Source organism: Stegostoma tigrinum, chromosome 45 (assembly GCF_030684315.1).
Source record: "Stegostoma tigrinum isolate sSteTig4 chromosome 45, sSteTig4.hap1, whole genome shotgun sequence".
In the NCBI taxonomy this organism is placed as follows: domain Eukaryota; kingdom Metazoa; phylum Chordata; class Chondrichthyes; order Orectolobiformes; family Stegostomatidae; genus Stegostoma; species Stegostoma tigrinum.
This window is the reverse complement of record NC_081398.1, coordinates 1,403,640-1,421,139: the sequence shown is the minus strand read 5'-3', so window position 1 is coordinate 1,421,139 and position 17,500 is coordinate 1,403,640. Positions and strand designations below refer to the sequence as shown.

Below are 17,500 nucleotides of genomic sequence, written 5' to 3'. Positions count from 1 at the left end.
GCACTCACACTCTCTCTCTCTCTCTCTCTCTCTCTCTCACACACACACACTCTCTCACGCACGCACTCACTCACTCACTCACTCACTCACTCACACACGCACACACACTCTCTCTCTCACATGCACACACGCACTCACTCACTCACACACACACTCTCACACACACGCACACACTCACTCACACACTCACTCTCACTCACTCACTCACACACACTCTCTCACACACACACTCTCTCTCTCTCTCTCACATGCACACACACACTCACTCACTCACTCCACTCTCCCTCACACACACACGCACACACACACTCACTCACAGACACTCTCTCACACACACACTCACTCACACTCACTCACACTCACTCACACTCACTCACTCACACTCACTCACACTCACTCACACTCACTCACACTCACACTCACTCACACTCACACTCACACTCACACTCACTCACTCACTCACACTCACTCACTCACTCACTCACTCACTCACTCACTCACACGCACACACACTCTCTCTCTCTCTCACATGCACACGCACACTCACTCACACACACTCTCTCTCTCTCTCTCTCTCTCTCTCTCTCACACACACTCTCTCTCTCTTTCCCCCACACACACTCACTCTCACGCACTCACACATACACACTCTCACTGTCATGTGTGAGTGTGTGTGGGGGAGAGAGAGAGAGAGAGTGTCTGTGTGTGTGTGTGTGAGAGAGTGTGCGTGTGTGTGTGTGTGTGTCAGACAGTGTGCAAGGGTATGTGTGTGTGTGTGTGTCAGAGAGTGTGAGAGTTTGGGTGAGACAGTATGTGTGTTTGCAATAATGTGTGTGTTTGTGTGTGTGTGTGGGAGAGAGAGAGAGAGCGCGGTTATTGATGACACAGCATGGTGAAACCGTCCCACTGTGGATACTGCAAGCAGCTCCCCAGCTGAGGGGTTTGATGATGAGACTGTGAGACCATCCTGTGTAACTGTAGCTCTGTGACCCCTGAGAGAGCTGAGGGTAGCTTGTGTGCTTGGGAGTGTCTGTACTGGTTATGGTTCTGCATTTCTCGCTGAGAATTGGACTCCTGCTCACTGAGACTGTCTCATTGAAAGTGATTTTTAATATAAGGCTGTCACACTCAGGCATTGATAAATGATTCATTACCGTGAGTTGCCCTGTGAATGAGAGGGCCTTTGATATTTAGGCAAGACACAAGATACCACACACAGCATCTCGCTGGTGGTAGTAATTGATTTGAGGAAGAAAAGGTTTGAATTTTTGCAGCATTTATCATGGCCTTGACCTTTCACAGTGTTTCAGAACTAATGAAATGCATCGAACACAAAATTGTCAAGCGTTGTGGCAGAAATAAGGTAGGAGCAACACAAGTTCCTGATAAGGCTTGTTTGATTTGTCCATTCATGGAATGTGGGTGTCACTGCAGAGCTCAGCATTTGTCACCTTGTCATCAATTTCGAAATATCCACATTGTCGTCTCTCCAGTGATTTTGGTAGGTGATGATCCCTCAGCACTGACCGTCCAACAGTGCCCGCTCCCTCAGCGCTGACCGTCCAACAGTGCCCGCTCCCTCAGCGCTGACCCTCCGACAGTGCCCGCTCCCTCAGCGCTGACCCTCCGACAGTGCCCGCTCCCTCAGCGCTGACCCTCCGACAGTGCCCGCTCCCTCAGCGCTGACCCTCCGACAGTGCCCGCTCCCTCAGCGCTGACCCTCCGACAGTGCCCGCTCCCTCAGCGCTGACCCTCCGACAGTGCCCGCTCCCTCAGCGCTGACCCTCCGACAGTGCCCGCTCCCTCAGCGCTGACCCTCCGACAGTGCCCGCTCCCTCAGCGCTGACCCTCCGACAGTGCCCGCTCCCTCAGCGCTGACCCTCCGACAGTGCCCGCTCCCTCAGCGCTGACCCTCCGACAGTGCCCGCTCCCTCAGCGCTGACCCTCCGACAGTGCCCGCTCCCTCAGCGCTGACCCTCCGACAGTGCCCGCTCCCTCAGCGCTGACCCTCCGACAGTGCCCGCTCCCTCAGCGCTGACCCTCCGACAGTGCCCGCTCCCTCAGCGCTGACCCTCCGACAGTGCCCGCTCCCTCAGCGCTGACCCTCCGACAGTGCCCGCTCCCTCAGCGCTGACCCTCCGACAGTGCCCGCTCCCTCAGCGCTGACCCTCCGACAGTGCCCGCTCCCTCAGCGCTGACCCTCCGACAGTGCCCGCTCCCTCAGCGCTGACCCTCCGACAGTGCCCGCTCCCTCAGCGCTGACCCTCCGACAGTGCCCGCTCCCTCAGCGCTGACCCTCCGACAGTGCCCGCTCCCTCAGCGCTGACCCTCCGACAGTGCCCGCTCCCTCAGCGCTGACCCTCCGACAGTGCCCGCTCCCTCAGCGCTGACCCTCCGACAGTGCCCGCTCCCTCAGCGCTGACCCTCCGACAGTGCCCGCTCCCTCCGCGCTGACCCTCCGACAGTGCCCGCTCCCGTAGCATGGACAGGTCTAGCGGGCGGGATGAGGTTAGTAGGTCGGAAATGGTGGTGCAGCTTGATGTGGAAGGAGGGATAGGTGGGAGGTAGGTCAGGTTACAGAGGCAGGGACGAGCTGGGCTGCTTTTGTGATGTGGTGGGGGGAGGGGAAACGTGGAAAAGTAGAAGTTCACCTGCACATCTGCCAATGTGGTATACTGCATCGGCTGTACCCGGTGCGGCTTTCTCTACATTGGGGAAACCAAGCGGAGGCTTGGGGACCGCTTTGCAGAACACCTCCGCTCAGTTCGCAACAAACAACTGCACCTCCCAGTCGCAAACCATTTCCACTCCCCCTCCCATTCTCTTGATGACATGTCCATCATGGGCCTCCTGCAGTGCCACAATGATGCCACCCGAAGGTTGCAGGAACAGCAACTCATATTCCGCTTGGGAACCCTGCAGCCCAATGGTATCAATGTGGACTTCACCAGTTTCAAAATCTCCCCTTCCCCCACCGCATCCCAAAACCAGCCCAGCTCGTCCCCGCCTCCCTAACCTGTTCTTCCTCTCACCCATCCCCTCCTCCCACCTCAAGCCGCACCCCCATTTCTTACCTACTATCCTCATCCCGCCCCCTTGACCTGTCCGTCCTCCCCGGACTGACCTATCCCCTCCCTACCTCTCCACCTACACTCACCTTTACTGGCTCCATCCCTGCCTCTTTGACCTGTCTATCTGCTCTCCATCAATCTTCTCCTCTATCCATCTTCTATCCGCCTTCCCCCTCTCTCCCTATTTATTTCAGAACCCCCTTCCCCTCCCCCATTTCTAGTGAAGGGTCTCGGCGCGAAATGTCAGCCTTCCTGCTCCTCTGATGCTGCTTGGCCTGCCGTGTTCATCCAGCTCCACACCTTATTGTCTTTCTTCCTATTCATGTCCCCATCCAGGTCCCTTTTAAATGCTGTAACTGTACCAGCCCCCACCACTTCCTCCGGCAGCTCATTCCATACACACGCCACCCTCTGTGTGAAAACGTTGCCCCTCAGGTCCCTTTTAAATCTTTCCCTTCTCACCTTAAACCTATGCCCCTCTAGTTTTGGACTCCCCCCTACCCTGGGGGAAAGACCCTGTCTGTTCACCCTATCAATGCCGCTCAAGCTGTTATAAACCTCCATGCGGGCACGTTACAGTTAGGGACTTGAATACACTGCCTGGAAATGTGGGGGAGACAGGTTGACTTGAGGCTTTTGATCGGGGCATTGGGTGGTTATTTGGTTGGGAATGGCATTCCGGGTGGTGGGGTGAAAACACAGGATTGGCACTCAGTAATGATGCTTGTTTGACGAGCCAGTCTGGGCACGATGGTCTGAATGGTCTCATTCTGTGCAGTAACCATTCGGTGTAGAAGGACGGGGCCAGCTGGGCGTTTGTGGAGCATTTAAAAGCTGAGGCAGGCAAGAAAGCCGCGTTTACAGAAGCATTCTGCACATCTAATTGCTCTTTGTACAGCTCCGTGTCACTGACCCTGACATCTCCTCTGGTGCTGGTGGTCATGACTGCCTCATTTGTTGGGTAGAACTGTAAAATTCACATTGGGACACTCAGGGTCCTACCAGGAAGCACATCTCCACGCAGAGGGAAAGGGGCAACCCTGGCACACAAAGGACTGTTGGGAGTGGGCAGAGCTGGAGACCTCAGAACTGAGTTTGATGATTTCTGCTGGGTGACAGAGGGGTAAGGTCTTCAGATTGAGGCAGCTGGATAGAGATACGATACAGATCCACTGTGATCTAATGGTACAGGGGGATAGACACAAGGAGCTGGGTGACTTCCTCCTATTCTCTGTAGGAATGTAGGAAATGGGATTAGCTGTAGGCCTTTCAACACTTCGAACCTCCTCCGCCTTTCAACTGGATCACGGCTGATTATCTGCCTCACCTCCATTTTTTAAATTCTCTCATGGGAAGTGGGAGTCGCTGGCAGGGCCCAGCATTTATTGCCCCTGTCCCTAGTTGCCCCCCTTGAGAAGGTGGGGGTGAGCCGCCTTCTTGAACCGCTGCAGTTCCCATGTGCTGTGCGTTGACCCACAATGTCCCTTAGGGAGGGAATTCCAGGGATTCTGACCCAGAGACACTGCGGGAACAGCGATATATTTCCAAGTCAGATTGGAGAATGGGAATGTGCAGGAGGGTGGTGTTCCCATGTACCTGTTGCCCCTTGTCCTTCTGGATGGGAGTGGGTTGTGGGTTTGGAAGGTGCTGTCTGAGGGTCTTTGGTGAATTTCTGCAGAGCATCTTGTAGATGGTACACACTGCTGCGACTGAGCGTCGGTGGGGGGGAGGGAGTGGGATGTTTGTGGATGTGGTGCCAGTCGAGCAGGGGCTGCTTTGTCCTGGATGGTGTTGAGCTTCCTGAGTGTTGTTGGAACTGCCCCCATCCAGGGGCAAGTGGGGAGTATTCCCTCACCCTCCTGCCTTGTGCCTTGTAGATGGTGGGACAGGCTTTGTGGGGGAGTCAGGAGGGGAGTTACTCGCTGCAGGATTCCCAGCCTCTGACCTGCTCTTGTAGCCACTGTGTTTATGTGGTGAGTCCAGTTGAGTTTCTGGTCAATAATAACCCCCAGGATGTTGGTTCATTGATGGTAATGTTCATTGAATGTCAATGGGCGATGTTTAGGTTGTCTCTTATTGGTGATGGTCAGAGCCTGGTGTTAGTGTGGGGTGAATGTTACTTGCTACTTGTCAGCGCAAGCCTGTGTATTGTCCAGATCTTGTTCCATTTGGACACGGAATTCTTCAGTGTCTGAGGAGTCACGCACGGTGTTGAACATTCCTACTTCTGACCTTATGATGGAGGGAAGGTCATTGATGAAGCAGCTGAAGATGGTTGGGCTGAGGACTTTAAAAGAGGGAGGCAATGGCCTAGTGGTATTATTGCTGGACTATAAATCCAGAGAGCCAGATAACATTCTGTGGACTCCGGTTCGAATCCTGCCACGGCAGATGGTGGAGTTTGAATTCAATAAAATATCTGGAATTAAGAATCTAATGATGGCCATGAATCCATTGTTGGTTGTTGGAAAAATCCCATCTGGATCACTAATGTCCTTTAGAGAAGGAAACTGCCATCATTACCTGGTCTGGCCTACATGTGGCTCCAGACCCACAGCAATGTGGTTGACTCTGAAGTGACCTCTGGGCAATTAGGGATTCGCAACAAATGCTGCTCACCCAGTGATGCCGTCATCCCATGAATGAATAAAAACCTCCCCTGAGAAGCTCAGGAAGAATAGTAGGTGCTGGTCCAGTCAATGGCACTCACGTCCCGAAATGAACTTTTAAAAACTGTGTACAATAACAAGGAAGTCACGCTCAACTCTGCTCTCACAAGTCTGGGCCCAACTTGAGTACTGTGACTGAACCTAGTGAGGTGAGGAATGATGTCAAAATCTGGTGACCCTCCGATGAAGGGTCTCGGCCCGAAACGTCAGCTTTTGTGCTCCTGAGATGCTGCTGGGCCTGCTGTGTTCATCCAGCCTCACATTTTGTTATCTTGGATTCTCCAGCATCTGCAGTTCCCATTATCTCTGATCAAAATCTGGTGTTGATGGTTTTTGTCAAATTTTGTCAGTTTTTGTCCAATGCGTGCAGGAGTGTTTCCTGACACAGTATGTAGATAGGCCAATAAGAGGTGAGGCCATATTGGAGAGTGTTGCCAGGATGCAATTGGGATGGTTGAGGGATTTGGAAAGGTTGGAGAATAAGGTGCAGTTCCCTTTCGGTCAATGAGATGAACCAATGGGCCAAGGAGAGGCAGATGGAGTTGAGTTTAGATAAAGGGGAGGTGCTGCATTTTGGAACGGCAAACCAGAGCAGGACTTATACACTTAATAGTGAGGTCCTGGGGAGTGTTGCTGAACAAAGAGACCTGGCAGTGCTGGTTCACAATTCATTGAAATAAGAATGGCAGATAGACTGGGTAGTGAAACGTAGACATGTAGAAGATAGGAGCAGGAGGAGGCCACTCAGCCCTTCGAGCTCCAAGTGCTATATCTAGTCACATCTTGAATACATTCAATGTTTTGGCATCAACAACTTCCTGTGGTAATGAATTCCACAGCCTTTGGGTGAAGAAATGTCTCCTCATCTCGTGAATCGTCTACCCCAAATCCTCACACTGTGACAAAGTCATTTGGGACGCTCGCCATTATAGGGTCAGTGCATTGAGTATAGGGGTGGGGAGGGTCATGTTGCGGCTGTACAGGTCATTGGTCAGGGTCCCTTTTGGAATACTGTGTGCGATTCTGGTCTCCCTGCTGTAGGAAGGATGTTGTGAGAGGGTTTAGAAAAGATTTACAAGGATGTTGGCGGTCTCAGAGGGTTTGAGCTACAGGGAGAGGCTGGATAGACTGGGGCTATTTTCTCTGGAGCGTCAGAGGCTGAGGGGGGACCTTAAAGAAGTTTATAAAATCATGAGGGGCATGGATAGCGTGAATAGTCAAGGTCTTTTCCCCAGGGTGGGGGGAGTCTAAAACTAGAGGGGCATAGGTTTAAGGTGAGAGGGGAAAGATTTAAAAGGGACCTGAGGGGTAACTTTTTCACACAGAGGGTGGTGCGTGTATGGAATGAGCTGCCAGAGGAAGTGGTGGGGGCTGGTACAGTTACAGCATTTAAAGGGCATCTGGATGGGGACATGAATAGGACAGGTTTAGAGGGATAGCGGCCAAAAGCTGGCAAATGGGACTGGATTAATTTAGGATATCTGGGTCAGCATGGACGAGTTGGACAAAACGGTCTGTTTCCGTGCTGGACAGCTCGATGACTGCATGAATGAGGGAAAAGTCCTGCAGCAGTCTTAAAAATGAGGAGAGGTTTGGCCAGAGCAAGCAGGAAGGAGTGTCTGCCTTTGGGCAGTGTTTATTGGAAGCCCTGTGCCTGAAAGGAAAACCTGGCACAAGAACCCCAGGAGAAATGCTTTGGCACAGAGGGTTTGCAAAGATCAGAAGCCTTGGTCCCTGGTATGGGGCTGTGTTCCATTCAATTGACTCAGTAAACCCTGGAGTTACACTGAATTAATTTGCAAGCTGATGGGGAAAAAGCTGGTGGGTGTGTGTGTGTTTGTGTGTGATTACAGTGGAAGACACTGTGAAAGGATTCAATATGGGCACGATGCAGTACTCTTCAACCCTTTTCATTTAGAAGTTCAAGGACTAGTGTGGAGCATTGGGGCTAGTTGGGCCAAGTGGCCTCCCCCTGTGCTGTAGGATCTGTGTAACACTCTCAATCCTGCACTGGAATGTGGCCAGGACATGTCTGGGGAGCTGTTATCACATGAGAAGTTAGGAATATTTCTGGCTCTGCTGCCAATGTTTCTGTGAAGTACTCATCAAAAGGCATATTTGGGAACGAGGTGTTCCCAATCTGCTAACGGACCCTCATTCCTTTTTAACATCAGAAGAATTTTCAGAGCATTCTATCTTATGTTCTGCTGTCATGTATTTTCAGAGAATTGTGTGTTCAGAGTCCATGAGGACAGTCCACTAAGACAGATCTCACCTGAGTAGTTCTTGGAATTTCAGTGGAGTCAATGAAATAACTAAAAAGCTGGTCTTGCTGATGGTGACGCCTGGATTCGAATAACCCACCCCCCACCTGGGGTTTATGATGTCCTGCCGGGAAGGAACCCTAACCCGCACATTCCTGGGCACTACGGGACAATTTAGCACGGCCAATCCACCCTAACCTGCACATCCCTGGGCACTACGGGACAATTTAGCACGGCCAATCCACCCTAACCTGCACATTCCTGGGCACTACGGGACAATTTAGCACGGCCAATCCACCCTAACCTGCACATCCCTGGGCACTACGGGACAATTTAGCACGGCCAATCCACCGTAACCTGCACATCCCTGGGCACTACAGGACAGTTTAGCATGGCCAATCCATCCTAACCCGCACATCCCTGGGCACTACAGGACAGTTTAGCATGGCCAATCCACCCTAACCCGCACATCCCTGGGCACTATGGGACAATTTAGCACGGCCAATCCACCGTAACCTGCACATCCCTGGGCACTACAGGACAGTTTAGCACGGCCAATCCACCCTAACCTGCACATCCCTGGGCACTACGGGACAATTTAGCATGGCCAACCCACCCTAACCCGCACATCCCTGGGCACTACGGGACAATTTAGCACGGCCAATCCACCCTAACCTACACATCCCTGGGCACTATGGGACAATTTAGCACGGCCAATCCACCCTAACCCACACATTCCTGTGCACTATGGGACAATTTAGCGAGGCGAGGAATAGGGAGAGAGAGCAGCTGAACACGTGGCTACAGGGATGGGGCAGGATGGAGGGATTCTGATACCAGGATAATTGGGGCTCACTCTGGGGTAGGTGGGACCTCTACAAACGGGATGGTCTTCACCTGAACCAGAGGGGTACCAATATCCTGGTGGGGGGAAATTTGCTATTGCTCTTCGGGAGGGTTTAAATTAATTCAGCAGGGGGATGGGAACCTGAATTGTCACTTCGGTCTACAGGAGGTTGAGAGTAGTGAGGTCATGAATAAGGTTTCAAGGTCACAGGAGTGCGCCGGCCAGCAGGAAGCTGGGTTGAAGTGCGTCTACTTCACTGCCGGGAGTATCCGGAATAATGTAGGTGAGCTTGCAGCTTGGATAGGTACCTGGGACTTCGATGTTGTGGCTATTTCGGAGACATGGATAGAGCAAGGTCAGGAATGGATGTTGCAGGTTCCAGGGTTTAGATCTTTCATTAAGATCAGGGAAGGTTGTAAAAGAGGGGGAGGTGTGGCTTTGTTAATCAAGGATAGTATTACAGTGGCAGAAAGGATGTTTGATGAAGACTCGTCGACTGAGGTCAGTATGGGCTGAGGTTAGAAACAGGGAAGGAGAGATCACCGTGTTGGGAGTTTTCTGTAGGCCTCCGAGAATTTCCAGAGATGTAGAGGGAAGGATTGCAAAGCTGTTTCTGGATAGGAGCGAAAGTAACAGGGTCGTCGTTATGGGAGACTTTAATTTTCCAAATATTGACTGGAAACGCTATAGTTCAAGTACTTTAGATGGGTCAGTTTTTATCCAATATGTGCAGGAGGGTTTCCTGACACAGTATGTAGATAGGCCAACAAGAGGCGAGGCCACATTGCATTTGTTACTGGGTAATGAGCCAGGCCAGGTGTTAGATTTGGAGGTAGGTGAGCACTTTGGTGATAGTGACCACAGTTCGGTTACGTTTACTTTAGCGATGGAAAGGGGTAGGTGTAAACCGCAGGGCAAGAGTTATAGCTGGGGGAAAGGCAATTATGAGATGATTAGGCAAGATTTAGGATACACAGGATGGGGAAGGAAACTGCAGGGGCTGGGCACAATTGAAATGTGGAGCTTGTTCAAGGAACAGCTACTGCATGTCCTTGATAAGTATGTACCTGTCAGGCAGGGAGGAAGTGGTCGAGCGAGGGAACCGTGGTTTACTAAAAAAGTTGAATCTCTTGTCAAGAGGAAGAAGGAGGCTTATGTAAAGATGAGGCGTGAAGACTCGGGGCACTTGAGAGTTAAGAGTTAGTCAGGAAGGACCTAAAGAGAGAGCTAAGTAGAGCCAGGAGGGGACATGAGAAGCCTTTGGCAGGTAGGATCAAGGAAAACTCGAAAGCTTTCCATAGGTATGTCAGGAATAAAAGAATGACTAGAGTAAGATTAGGGTCAGTCAAGGACAGTAGTGGGAAGTTGTGCGTGGAGTCTGAAGAGATAGGAGAGGCACTAAATGGATATTTTTCATCAGTATTCACACAGGAAAAAGACAATGATGTCGAGGAGAATACTGAGATACAGGCTATTAGACTAGACGGGATTGAAGTTTACGAGGAGGAGGTGTTAGCAATTCTGGAAAATGTGAAAATAAGTAAGTCCCCTGGGCCGGATGGGATTTATCGTCGGATTCTCTGGGAAGCTAGGGAGGAGATTGCAGAACCTTTGGCTTTGATCTTTATGCCGTCATTGTCTACAGGAATAGTGCCAGAAGACTGGAGGATAGCAAATATTGTCCCCTTGTTCAGGAAGGGGAGTAGAGACAACCCTGGTAATTATAGACCAGTGAGCCTTACTTCGGTTGTGGTAAAATGTTGGAGAGGATTATAAGAGATAGGATTTATAATCATCTAGAAAGGAATAATTTGATTAGGGATAGTCAATGCGGTTTTATGAACGGTAGGTCGTGCCTCACAAACCTTATTGAGTTCTTTGAGAAGGTGACCAAACAGGTGGATGAGGGTGAAGCGGTTGATGTGGTGTAAATGGATTTCAGTAAAGTGTTTGATAAGGTTCCCCACAGTAGGCTATTGCAGAAAATACGGAGGAATGGGATTGAGGGTGATTTAGTGGTTTGGATCAGAAATTGTCTAGCTGTGAGAAGACAGAGGGTGGTAGTTGATGGGAAATGTTCATCCTGGAGACCAGTCACTAGTGGTGTACCGCAAGGGTCGGTGTTGGGTCCACTGCTGTTTGTCATTTTTATAAATGACCTGGATGAGGGCGTAGAAGGATGGGTTAGTAAATTTGCAGATGACACTAAAGTCAGTGGAGTTGTGGATAGTGCGGAAGGATGTTGAAGGTTACAGAGGGACATAGATAAGCTGCAGAGCTGGGCTGAGAGGTTGCAAATGGAGTTTAATACAGAAATGTTTGAGGTGATTCACATTGGAAGGAGTAACAGGAATACAGAGTACTGGGCTAATGGGAAGATTCTTGGTAATGTGGATGAGCAGAGAGAGCTTGGTGTCCATGTGTATAGAATCGTCGAATCCCTACAGTGCGGAAACAGGCCCTTCAGCCCAACAAGTCCACACTGGCCCTTAGAGCTTCCCACCCAGACCCATCTCCCTATAACTCACCTAATCGACACATCCCTGAACACTATGGGCAATTTAGCATAGATCCCTGAAAGTTGCCACCCAGGTCGACAGGGTTGTTAGTAAGGTGTACGGTGTGTTAGGTTTTATTGGTAGAGGGGTTGAGTTTTGGAGCCATGAGGTCCTGTTGCAGCTGTACAAAACTCTGGTGCGGCCGCACTTGGAGTATTGTGTACAGTTCTGGTCACCGCATTATAGGAAGGATGTGGAAGCTTTGGAAAGGGTGCAGAGGAGATTTACCAGGATGTTGCCTGGTATGGAGGGAAGGTATTTGAGGAAAGGCTGAGGGACTTGAGGCTGTTTTTGTTAGAGAGAAGAAAGTTAAGAGGTGACTTAATAGAGACATACAAGATGATCAGGGGATTAGATAGGGTGGACAGTGAGAGCCTTTTTCCTCGGATGGTGATGGCAAGCATGAGGAGACATAGGTTTAAACTGAGGCGTGGTAGATATAGGACAGAAGTCAGAGGTAGGTTCTTTACTCAGAGAGTAGTAAGGGTACGGAATGCCCTGCCTGCAACAGTAGCAGACTCGCCAACTTTAAGGGCATTTAAATGGTCATTGGATAAACATATAGATAATAATGGAATAGTGTCAGTCAGATGGGCTTCAGGTTGGTTTCACAGGTCGGTACAACATTGAGGGCCGAAGGGCCTGTACTGCGCTGCAGTGTTCTATGTTCTCCCCAGATACAGGAGTGTGTGAGAAAGAGAGACACGGGGTTTAGTGAGACATCCCCAGATACAGGAGTGTGTGAGGAAGAGAGACACGGGGTTTAGTGAGACCTCCCCAGATACAGGAGTGTGTGAGGAAGCTGGTTAGAGAGCCTTGCTGAGGTACAGGAGTGTGTGTGTGAGAGAGAGGTTTAGAGAGACCACCCTGGATACAGGAGTGAGGAAGATGGTTGAGGGACTTTTTCTGGGATCTGGGGAACGTTTAGGTTTTAAATTACCTCATGACTTGTCAAATTGCCAGAAACTGCATGTGGGGAGTTGGAGGTTGGATTTCTCTGCAGAACACAATCAACAACAATGAATTTACCAGCATCTGCACTGAGCCTTGGCAGGTCATAATTTCCACCAACAGCTGATGTTGTGTTTGATTAAAAAGTGAGAACTGCATAATAACAGGGTAGGGGAATATTACAAGACCAAATCTTCCAATCACCACTCATCCTGCCACAGCAGGAGTAATGAGAACACTTTGTTTCCTCTGCTTTTCTTGAATAATTGAGGGAACGGCTTTAGAATGATGATATAAAAATATACAAGGGAGCACAGACATTGTTTTCTCTTAAAGAAGCCAGGCTCGTTTGTGAGCTTCTTGCATTTTCGCTCCATCCCTTTCAACCTCAACTCCTTGTGACAAGCAGATTAGATCCAGACACTGGGCATCTGAATTGCTGTATCTGTGTGACTGTGTGTGTTTGTCTGTGTTTGTGTGTATCTGTGTGAGAGTGCGTGTGTGTGTGTTGGTATAAGTGTATGTGTGTGAGAGAGAGTGTATGTGTGTCTGTGTGAGAGTGAGTGTGTGTGTGTCGGTGTATGTGTGTGTGAGAGAGAGAGAGAGTGTATGTGCCCATGTATGAGTATGTCCGTGTATGTGTCTGTGAGTGTGTGTGTGTGTGAATGAGTGTGGACGTGTGTGTGAGAATGTGCGCACGCATGGGTGTGAGTGTACATGAGTGTCTACCTTCTGTAAACACAAGATCATCCAAAACCTCTGTTCACACTTTCAGCATGCTGGGGTCATAGGAGCCGGCCATTCAGCCCTTCCAGCCTGTTCCACCATTCAGTGTGATCTCGGCCAATTTGTGGTCTATTTCCACACGCCTGCCTTTGGCCTGTATCCATTAATACCCTTGTTTAACAAAAATGCATTGATGTCGGATTTAAAATTAACAGCGGATCCAGCATCCACTGTCGTTAGTGGAGGAGAGTTCCAAACCTCACCCATTGTGTGTGTCGAATTGCTTGCTGAGATCTCTCCTGAGCAGTCTGGCCCTCATTCTCACACTATGCCCCTGGTTCTCGAATCCCCAACCAGCGTTTTTTGCTGTCAATATCTTGATGACTTGATCAATTCACCTTCTACATTCTCGAGAAAACAGACCTCATTGATATATTCTTTACCCATAACCTAAAGCCCCTGAAATGCGGGTACAATTTGCTGAATTTTAATATTGGCTTCTCTCCAGAAATGCATCCAATTTAATATAGTCCATTGTTACTTTCATAAATGGTTTAGCGATGTCAGCTGAGGGATGGATATTTGCACTGGGCAAAACTCTCAAAGGTGCTGTGGATGTGAGGGATCTGTAATTAAAACAAAACCAGACCAGAAAGCACTACAGAAACTCAGTCGGCTCGACACCGTCTTGAGAATAACTAATCATTCAAGTCTGTTCTGAACTGAAGGGGGCTGAAAATTAATGTTTTTTTTGTTATTGATGGAGGGAGGAGTGGTACTGGTTGCAGAGGAGCGATTATAGATGTGGAATAGGTGTGATAGCAGAAAGGAGGTCATCTATGTGCTCAACCATAGTCCACTCCAGATCCTTTGCTGTACTGTGCCAGAGTGAAGTTATCTCGCAGTTATATGTGTGCCTGCAACTTTAGCTTCACGTTTATAAACTTTCCATTGTTGTCGAGTTCTTAATTTCTCTCTCTGTCTGACCATCACCAAAACCTTCCAAATGCTTATGGGCAGCGGTTGTTTATTCTGTGAGACGTCGAACTGCCTGATTTACCTGGGTATTATCTGAACGCACTGAAGCCTCAAGCGCCCTGCTGTGGGATCAGGAATCCCATGTATACCAGGCTGGATAAAAAGCGACAGAATTCCCTCCCTGAAGAACACCTGTGAACATAGAACATGACAGCACAGTACAGGCCCTTCGGCCCTTGATGTTGTGCCGACCTGTCATACCGATCTCAAGCCCATCTAACCTACACTATTCCATGTACGTCCATATGCTTATCCACTGGCGACTTAAATGTACCTAAAGTTGGCGAATCTACTACCGTTGCAGGCAAAGCATTCCAGTGAAGCAAGTGGGTTATTTTTATTGCCACGACAATTGCTGATAGTTTCACGGGCCCCATCGCTGAGTCTAGCTTTCAATTCCAGATTTTATGAATTGAATTGAAATTCCGCCCTCCCTGCACCGAAGAAGGGTTGCAGGGCCCGAAGCATTAGGCCGTGTGCTTTCTCTCTCCAGGGATGCTGCCAGCCTTGCTGAGTTTCTCCAGCATTCTCTGGCTGTGGTTGGCATGCTGCCACACCGCTGTCTCCCTGAAACTCTCAGATCAGAAGCCTCGTGACAGTGATAGCGATGATCTTCCCCCATCTGCACTTAATCTCTGATGTGATGACTCTGATCGCTGTCTCCCTGTTTCCTCAGGCTAACTCACCCCCAGTGATTGTGAACACAGAGACTCTGGATGCTCCCCCTTATGTAAGTCTGCTTCGACACGACAATGCGCGAATGTTAGGGGTGTTCGTGTGTTCTAACACACACACGTTAGAGTATGAACTCATGCTAGTGCATGGTGAGTTCATGAGTGCAGTGTTTCCAATACTAGTGGGTGAAATTATGAGCTGTTTGAGTGAATGTGCACTGAGGCAGGGTTGAAACAATCTGGAAAGGAACATCTACAAAACTGATTTTCAGAGAGTGGTTTGACCGAAAGTGCAGTCAGCAAACTGTTAAAATTGATAGAGAGAGACATGCCCACTGTCTCCCGGGCCAGCAGGGCTGAGGATTTCTAATTCTCATCCTTGTTTGCATATCCCTCTGTGCTCTCATCATTTCCCTATCTCTGTTACCTCCTCCAGCCCCTACACCCCCTCCCTATCTCTGTCACCCCCTCCGGCCCCTACACCCCCTCCCTATCTCTGTCACCCCCTCCGGCCCCTACACCCCCTCCCTATCTCTGTCACCTCCTCCGGCCCCTACACCCCCTCCCTGTCTCTGTCACCCCCTCCAGACCCTACACCCCGTCCCTGTCTCTGTCACCCCTCCGGCCCCTACACTCCCTCCCTATCTCTGTCACACCCTCCGGCCCCTACACTCCCTCCCTATTTCTGTCACCTCCTCCAGTCCCTACACCCCTTCCCTATCTCTGTCACCCCCTCCAGCCCCTACACCCCCTCGCTATCTCTGTCACCCCCTCCAGCCCCTACACCCCCTCCCTGTCCCTGTCACCCCCACCAGCCCCTACACCCACTCCGTATCTCTGTCACCCCTTCCGGCCCCAACACCCCTCCCTATCTCTGTCACCCCCTCCAGCCCCTCAACCCCTTCCCTATCTCTGTCACCCCCTACACCCCCTCCCTATCTCTGTCACCCCCTACACCCCCTCCCTATCTCTGTCACCCCCTCCAGCCCCTCAACCCCTTCCCTATCTCTGTCACCCCCTACACCCCCTCCCTATCTCTGTCACCCCCTACACCCCCTCCCTATCTCTGTCACCCCCTCCAGCCCCTACACCCCCTCCCTATCTCTGTCACCCCCTCCAGCCCCTACACCCCCTCCCTGTCTCTGTCACCTCCTCCAGCCCCTACACCCCCTCCCTATCTCTGTCACCCCCTACACCCCCTCCCTATCTCTGTCACCCCCTCCAGCCCCTCAACCCCTTCCCTATCTCTGTCACCCCCTACACCCCCTCCCTATCTCTGTCACCCCCTACACCCCCTCCCTATCTCTGTCACCCCCTCCAGCCCCTACACCCCCTCCCTATCTCTGTCACCCCCTCCGGCCCCTACACCCCCTCCCTGTCCCTGTCACCCCCTCCGGCCCCTACACCCCCTCCCTATCTCTGTCACCCCCTCCGGACCCTACACCCCCTCCCTATCTCTGTCACCCCCTCCGGACCCTACACCCCCTCCCTATCTCTGTCACCCCCTCCGGCCCCTACACCCCCTCTCTATCTCTGTCACCCCCTCCGGCCCCTACACCCCCTCCCTATTTCTGTCACCCCCACCAGCCCCTACACCCCCTCCCTATCTCTGTAACCCCCTCCAGCCCCTACACCCCCTCCCTATCTCTGTCACCCCCTACACCCCCTCCCTGTCCCTGTCACCCCCTCCATCCCCTACACCCCCTCCCTATCTCTGTCGCCCCCTCCGGCCCCTACACCCCCTCCCTATCTCTGTCACCCCCTCCCTATCTCTGTCACCCCCTCCAGCCCCTACACCCCCTCCCTATCTCTGTCTCCCCCTCCAGCCCCCACACCCCCTCCCTTTCTCTGTCTCCCCCTCCAGCCCCTCAACCCCTTCCCTATCTCTGTCACCCCTTCCGGCCCCAACACCCCTCCCTATCTCTGTCACCCCCTCCAGCCCCTATACCCCCTCCCTATCTCTCTCACCCCCTCCAGCCCCTCAACCCCTTCCCTATCTCTGTCACCCCCTCCAGCCCTTACACCCCCTCCCTATCTCTGTCACCCCCTCCAGCCCCTCCACCCCCTCCCTATCTCTGTCACCCCCTCCACCCCCTCCCTATCTCTGTCACCCCCTCCAGCCCCTACACCCCCTCCCTATCTCTGTCACCCCCTCCAGCCCGTACACCCCCTCCCTATCTCTGTCACCCGCTCCAGCCCCTACACCCCCTCCCTATCTCTGTCACCCGCTCCAGCCCCTACACTCCCTCCCTATCTCTGTCACACCCTCCAGCCCCTACACCCCCTCCCTATCTCTGTCACCTCCTCCAGCCCCTACACCCCTTCCCTATCTCTGTCACACCCTCCAGTTCCAGCTTCCTGACCAACCCTCTGATTCCCTTCGCTTCACATTTGGCGGCCGTGCCCCCAGCTGCCTGGGTCCCGAGCTCTGGAACTTCCTCCCTGACCGCTTTCTGTCTCTGTCTCTGTTGCTTTAAGATGCTGAGAGTTTGGATGTGTGCCCTGATAGTCCAATGTCAGATCTGTGCCTGACTCACAGCATGGGACCATTCCCTGGTTATAGGTGGCATGGACCAACGAGATGTTATTGTCGGAGTGATGATTGAACAAGCTGCCCCCTTTTTGTTGGTTAATATCAGTCTGGGCTCACTGTCAGAGTTCAGCCAAAAGCTCAAAACTGTGGTAGTGATGCTAAGGAGGGA

The 17,500-nt window shown here is 51.4% G+C and overlaps 1 protein-coding gene across 12 annotated transcripts in view; it reads left to right on the top strand.

Moving 5' to 3' along the window:
• Window positions 1–17,500, top strand: part of LOC125448645 (disks large homolog 4) — a 324,649-nt gene that overhangs the window by 263,004 nt on the left and 44,145 nt on the right. For all 12 annotated transcript variants that reach the window (XM_059642664.1, XM_059642665.1, XM_059642661.1 and 9 more), the window contains one exon: window positions 14,801–14,854. In XM_059642664.1, the coding sequence (XP_059498647.1) occupies window positions 14,801–14,854 (54 nt within the window). The remainder of the gene's footprint in view (window positions 1–14,800; window positions 14,855–17,500) is intronic.